This window comes from Gastrolobium bilobum, unplaced genomic scaffold (assembly GCF_033153095.1).
Source record: "Gastrolobium bilobum isolate Gb01-03AN ecotype WA unplaced genomic scaffold, APGP_CSIRO_Gbil_v1 utg4323, whole genome shotgun sequence".
NCBI lineage: Eukaryota > Viridiplantae > Streptophyta > Magnoliopsida > Fabales > Fabaceae > Gastrolobium > Gastrolobium bilobum.
In genome coordinates, this window is record NW_026897184.1 from 183,566 (window position 1) to 190,463 (window position 6,898).

Genomic DNA, 6,898 nt, shown 5'->3' on the forward strand with positions numbered 1-6,898 from the left:
TGTTTATTGTTGAAAAAACAACTGAAAAGGTTTTTAACTAAATTGATTTTGTTGAAAAGCCACAACATAATTAATTAGGTGTTTCTGTAGGAAGGACTGAGAGAGTACGTGACCCGTTTAGCGAGTTCTAAGAAACAATTAAGAGTTTAGTGAATGTTCTCTTAAAGAATACAAACTTACATCCTTTTAGGACTTTTAACTATGCATTTCCGGGAATGTATATTTATAATATTAAAGTGAAAAAAGGCCATAAGTTTAAAAGTGAAAAAAATGATAACTTTAATATTATAACTATACATCGACGGGAACTCCTAAAATGACATAAACTTGTATCCTTAAAAAGGACACTCTTTTTCCCAAATATTAATTGGGAAATATATTTATTTTTTTGGGTAAAAATGGGAATCTTAGAATTTGAAACCCAAGTCAACCACTAGAAGTATTCAAACAAAAATGTGCTGATGTGTATTTGAGCATTGCCTTAAAAAATGGATATAATATACATGGGATCAATTTGAGCTTCTTATACTAAAGAACTCGGATGAAAGTTCGAGGATTTATTTCCAATAAAATCAAGTAAAAAGAAACATCAAAGGCCACCTTGCAAATCTTTGACACTTAATCTTCTGAGGTCAGAGGGAGAAGTTTCACATGTTTTGCAAGGGTAGAATCCAGCTTCTCTCCTATAAATGAAATCCATGCCTGCAATCATTTGAATACTTATGCCACTATCCCACAAATATATGGAATTCAAAAATAGGAAACAAATTGCAGGATCTAGAAAATGTACTGATAGTACAGTCATGCCTAAAATACAGAAACTTAAATTTGACGTCTTCAATAGAGGTTAAGTGATGCTTCAGGATACTAACCTAAATTTTTATTTTTTATTTCATTTTATTTTTTGTTGGTGTTTATTTTTTATTTTTATTTTTTTTTTTTTTTTTGGGGGGGGGGGGGGGACTTGTGTTTAAATCAACTACATCACGATTAATCTAATTTTTTAACACTAACAAACAACGATCTTTATGATGCTATAAAGAGAAAAACCTGAAGTTACATTTTATTATAACCATAACATACTGTAGGATCCAAAGATTAAAAGGTTTTGACTAATTCAGATATAAAATTAAAAAAAAAAAAAAAAAGCTGAAATGTACCTGATCAGAAGTAGTGAAACCTCTTATTGTGTCACCACCAATAATTGCAATTCCTTTATCTCCAAGTGGTTGTAAAATTATTGCCTAGCAAAATATAACTGTATGAGTTCTTTTGTTATTAGATTTTAATAAAATTTTCACAAAAGTCATTGATTACAAAGGAGGCAGGTGCGCTGCCCAGGAGAACCAAACCCCCTTCCCCCCTAACATAACAAAAATGTTCATAAATCACAAGAAATACAGAGTAACTTCTCAAGGTTTGAGGAAAGGGGATCATGATTAACCTAACAGATTTTTCTTTTTCTTTTTACCCACTTCATTTTTCTCATAATATCACCTGTTATCATTTAAGCATTATATGATCTTGTACATGTATGTCAGTGAAAGAATTTGGGTTGCCAAAAGCATACATGGTAAATTTCTGCCAAAGATGAAAGTTGCATCAGTTAACAAAACATACAAAATACAAGATCACAGGCCCGAAGAAGGTCAACACATAAGTTAACACTAAAGCATACAACGGGAAGAGAAATTGAAACACAGAAAACAGTCTTGTTATTGAAAATGTGATATCGGTATGATATCAATGGAAACTGTAGAGGAATTCAAGTAACAGAAAAAGAAACATATTACCCAGGGAATTAGAGAGGCACATGGACTCTATCACTCCTTACTTACGCAATAGTCTATACATTAACCCCATGTCTCACTCTTTCTAAACAAAAGTTGTGCTTCGGACAAGTTTTAAATGATAGACCAAAACAGTTGGTTAGAACACAAGGTAATAACGAATTGCATTGAAATATGCATCAGTTAAATGGACCAATTTAACACATAGAAACACGATACCTGAGTATTTGAAGGAAGAAATGGCAGCTCAGATTTCCCAGGATAAAGAGATAGATTAGCCAAGTAACTCTCTGAACATTTATAAAAGTTTCAGCACGTTTAAATTAGTACTGGGCCACATCTTCAGTAAGTACTGTACTGAAGCAGCAGCAATTGTGATAGATGACACACAGTTGATAGTATAAGGTTAGAAACTTACGAGCACCAGATTTCATAACACCCTGACACACAGATCCTTGCATCAATTTATCGGCATCCACGCTTACAGCCTCACCACCATCCTCAGGAGAAGATTCAGCAGCAAAACCAACTTGAAGTAAACAAATGCTCTCATAAACAATAACAAGTGTTCGGCAGCAGGTAACATCTGCTAGAGATTCCCACACCCTGATAATAGATAATCAAAGCTACTATTACTGTTAATAAACTGCGGGGGAAAACTAGCTATTTATAGCAATGGCTTCCATACTTGCTGATCACGGCACTTGAAATTTTCCTCCATTAAATAACATACGATGTCACAATCTTTTCACATCATATTCATATCCATTTTATTCACAGCGCAAATTTTCAACTTTTAACTCTTGTGGGCCAAGGGGGAGAGAGAATGGAAAGAAAAGCCAGTGAGAGTAACAAATATACATAATGTGCATTACCAGAGCAACTCAGCAAGTGCAGCATCAGGGAGAGCAGTGTACAATTTCTTGCATTCAACCCCTTGGGGATTCACCTGAACAAAAACAAGCCTATTAAGAACAAATTTTAAAGCTAGAATGAAAAATCAGACCCATGAAAAAGAGGAATAGAGAGAGATAGCAGTGACACAAAGGGGTTCAGGCTCACCTCAGTCACAGATTTGGGTCTTATGGAAAGCCATACGAGGCCAGTCAAAATATTGGTGACAGCTAACCCTAAAGTCAAAAGGTCAGCTCTGGATTGTGAACTGCAAAAACAGCATAAGCATAAATTGCACAACAATGCCAATCGCTCACTCACCAATCACCGCAACCAAAATTTCAAATATTAAACATTTACCTTACACATGATGTGACATGTTCACTTAGAGAAACGTAAAATTCATGCTTCACTCCCAAATCAAAAGCCCTAATTTAAGAGTTCAATTTTTATTTATATTTTTTCGTGAATTCATTGAGCCTAGAAAAAAAAAAGTGAGAGATTAGGAACCTGCTGGCGTCGGCGACGGGGGCGATGCCGGAAATGGCGCGGTTTAAGAGGACGGCGAAGATGGAGGCGGAGCCAATGTAGATTGGGAAGGTGCGAACGGCGTCGTCGTTTTGAGACACCCAATCGGCGAGGAAGTCGCGTTTTGGTTTGGAACCTCTGTAACTGTAAACGGAAGAGGAAGAAGAAGGAGAAGAAGAAGAAGACGATGATGAAAGAGTGAAACGCGTTTGGAATACGGTTTTTGATTTCGCTGAGCGATTGAAAATAGAAATGGGAGTGTGAATGTTAGTGTGTACACGAAGAACAGTTCCCGCTTCCATAGAAGTTTGTTATCGAGGCTTGCTTTTTGGATATGTTGACGACGACTTTTCAAGATGCTATGGAAAATATATTCAATATAATATTCATAGGAAAAATGTTTACTCTATTTAAACTTCAAAGCATACAATTTTGTGTCATTTTAAACTTTAAGTATTGATTTTTGTGGATTAATAGTTATAATTTATTGTGAATTATTAATTAATTAATAAATTTGGTCTCAAATTATAATCATTGATTGAAATAAATCAATGATTAAAATTTAAAATGACTCAAAATTTTATCTTTTAAATAGGCAAACGTTTTTCCCAATATTCAATAATAAGTCACTAAAGTTGGTCCAGTGACCAAAGATTTAGATAGTTTATGTATTCAAAAAAAATATAACTAAGTAATATCTATATTAATAATATAATTCATAGTCATTTTGTGAAAAGTTCTGCCATGTGTAATTTATAGTTTCATGCAATGATTTAGATTCTTCTAATAAGTGTAAACTTTCCATCTTAAACAAGTTTTTAAAAAAAAATTAAATTATATGCGTCACGAGCTAAGTGAGACTTGATCCATGATGCAACTTAATTAATTTAAATATTAAATTAATAAAATTAATTTGAATTCTAATTTTGAATTTGAATTTAAAAATAATCATTAAATTAGACTTGATGATAATTAAGGAAACAATTAATTAGATTGATTGGCTAAAATTAGGGAAAACAATCAATTCGATTGATTGGATTAAAAAAAGGAAATTACCCAATATGATTGGGAAGTAATGAGGCGCTAATCAAGGAGTTGATCAGTCATCATATTTAGTTTCCCTTCTTTCTTATTTAAATGAGGCATTTTTTTATTTTGCTCAACCAAAATCCTAACCGAAAATTACTTTATTCTTTGAAAAGTTTGCTGATGTGTTACTGCGTTCTTTTTGTTTGGTAATCATATTTCTTTATTCTTTGTCTATTCTTCTTCTTCTTCTTCTCAAGTCGTTCTTCTGCATTATGTATTCTCAATATGATTTTATAAAGGATCTTAATCCTACCAACGAGGAGTTGAGGGTTAAGGTTATGGTAGTTATGACTTGGAAGGTTCCTAATTTGTATCAAAAAGATTTTGACGACAATATGGAGATGGTTTTATAGGATGAACAAGTAATATTTTTGGTTTCTATTTGGCATAACTGTTGTGAAATGATATAATTTGGTTTTCAATATTTTATTAATGTTTACGTTTTGTAGGATGAAATGATCCATGCTACTATAAAAGGTTAAAATTTACTTTGCTAAAATTAATAACATTCAAAAATATTCAACCCAAGGTTAAAATCCTTTTTATAATTTTAATTTAAAATATAAAATATAAAATATCAATTATCCTAGAGTTTAGCTATACTAATTCATTTAACAAATAAAAACTAATATCATCTATCTTAGGGTTTGATTCCTGCACTAAGAGAAATAATAAAATATTATCTATCCTATAGTTTAGCTATCCTATAATTTTAATAACAAAATAATAAATTAAAATTTTATTAAAATAAAATAGATAAATTTAAAATATCAATTATCCTATATTTTAGTTATACTAATTCATTTAACAAAATAAAATATATCATGTATCCTAGGGTTAAATTCCTACATTAAAAAATAATAAAATAATAAAATATTATCTATATCTAGACTTTTACCTATCCTAATTTAAACAATAAAAATTAGGGATATTTTTTTTTTATGTTATAGGAAAAAAACTACCTCATGTTGTAGAAATAAAAGTATAAGTGGGGTTGGATATGTGTTCGATTCCCGCTGAATGCATTCTTGGGGAGGGGGCTGAACCTCTAGTCATCACTGTTCCCCCGCACTCCGGATTAGTCCCATAGCCGGCTCAAAGATTCGAAGCTCGTGGGGATACCGGAGGGAGCCAACTCGTCTCAAAGAGATAATTAGGGTTGGGTAACTCCAAAAAAAAAAAGTATAAGTGGAACTCACACATAAGAGGAGAGAGAAAAAAGAGTAATGAGACCCAACTCCTTTTTGTGTGTGTAAGAGAGTTGTTTATCTCATGTAAAATGAGATAAACATAACCCTAAAAATTAAACATGTTTCCTATCTTATGGTTTCCTATAATAATATATGGGCTTTATTTTTATTATGTTACATAACATAAAATCATCTTCCTACACACACAAATTTTATATGGGACCCACTTTAAATTTTTTCTCTTTTTCCTATTCTCTCTCCTCTCTCTTCCTTTTGTGAGAGTAGGAAGTTTGTTTTTATGTTATGTTACATAACAAAAACATTTCCCATAATATATAACTAATATTTAAATAAAATAAATAAATACTTACATCATAGAAAGGAACCTTAAGAGAAATTCTTTTAGAGAGAGAAAATGTTGAGAGTGGGTGATGAAGATATATACAGACTGCACATAACATTCCATGTTGAGAGTGGGTGAGGAAGATATATACAGACTGCACATAACATTCCATGCTGCGCAGCGTGTTTCATCACGTGATGACATGTTTCATGCATGCATGGAATGGTCAAAAAATTGCCCCTAATTTGCTGGACAGTATGGAGTGTTATGTAATATGGACATCTTTTTCAAAGAGCGCAGTCTGACATGCTGACGTGGCCTAACATGCTGGTCTGCGTAGAGAGTATGATGACCTCAAACGGCGTGCCATGTGTTCATATGTAACACGCCACGCATTGTAACGAGTTAAGTGACGTGGTATTTTGACAAAATTTTGTTTTTGGTGGCATTTCGATAAATAGTTATTGTTACTGTGGCAAAAGGGTCATCGTTCCGGTCAAAACGATAACTAACTAAAAAATACGGGTCAAATTCGCATTTGCAGATTGACATGTGATACAACACAAAATTTTGAATATTATATATTAGCAACATGAATACGACACAAATTTAAATGTGGATCAACCTGAGCATAAATTTTTATGTCGTATTTGTGCCTGATCTAGAATTGTCACCTATGTCATTTGATGTTGTGATCATATATATGAAATTTAAACCATCTATGCTTTGGCTGGTATTTATTTTATTTGCGACTTGTTACCTTCAATAGATTTATGCTTTAATTGTCATAACAATTCTTTTATGTATGGTAAATGTACGGCTTCAAACACAAACTATCCACTAATACGGTTGGGTTGGTTTAGATCGAACAGAGTTTCTCAAATTCATCTTAATCCAATTCAACCCGTTATTGTCATGACTAAGTTAGGATGAAAAGTACCAAAAAAGTAACTAAAAAACAAAAACACGCACACACACAAACCAATCAAAACTTAACTCATTTTACCCCTAATCCAAATTATCCAAATGCTACTTTACTTATTTTGAACTGCATTTACAACCTC

At 32.5% G+C, this 6,898-nt stretch overlaps 1 protein-coding gene across 2 annotated transcripts; it reads right to left on the minus strand.

Moving 5' to 3' along the window:
- Positions 1 to 326: 326 nt before the first annotated feature.
- On the minus strand, positions 327 to 3,560 carry LOC133304771 (protein COFACTOR ASSEMBLY OF COMPLEX C SUBUNIT B CCB4, chloroplastic). Of its 2 annotated transcripts, XM_061504834.1 has the most exons (8): positions 3,195 to 3,560; positions 3,045 to 3,113; positions 2,853 to 2,952; positions 2,666 to 2,739; positions 2,209 to 2,396; positions 2,010 to 2,080; positions 1,161 to 1,244; positions 327 to 702 (listed from the first exon to the last, which is right to left on the minus strand). In XM_061504834.1, the coding sequence occupies exons 1-8, from the start codon at positions 3,512 to 3,514 to the stop codon at positions 619 to 621; spliced, it is 990 nt and encodes a 329-aa protein (XP_061360818.1). In that variant the 5' UTR covers positions 3,515 to 3,560; the 3' UTR covers positions 327 to 618. The 2 variants fall into 2 exon arrangements, with proteins under 2 accessions (XP_061360818.1, XP_061360819.1); XM_061504835.1 differs by lacking the exon at positions 3,045 to 3,113 and having other exon boundaries at positions 3,195 to 3,558.
- Positions 3,561 to 6,898: the final 3,338 nt, after the last annotated feature.

Excerpts from the sequence above, each read along its gene's own strand:
- LOC133304771 (XM_061504834.1), bottom strand. The coding sequence starts at position 3,514 with ATGGAAGCGGGAACTGTTCTTCGTGTACACACTAACATTCACACTCCC. Across the intron at positions 2,740-2,852 it reads GACCCAAATCTGTGACTGAG|GTGAATCCCCAAGGGGTTGA; the intron begins GTGAGCCTGAAC and ends GTTTTTGTTCAG. Across the intron at positions 2,081-2,208 it reads TGTTATGAAATCTGGTGCTC|AGAGTTACTTGGCTAATCTA; the intron begins GTAAGTTTCTAA and ends ATAAATGTTCAG.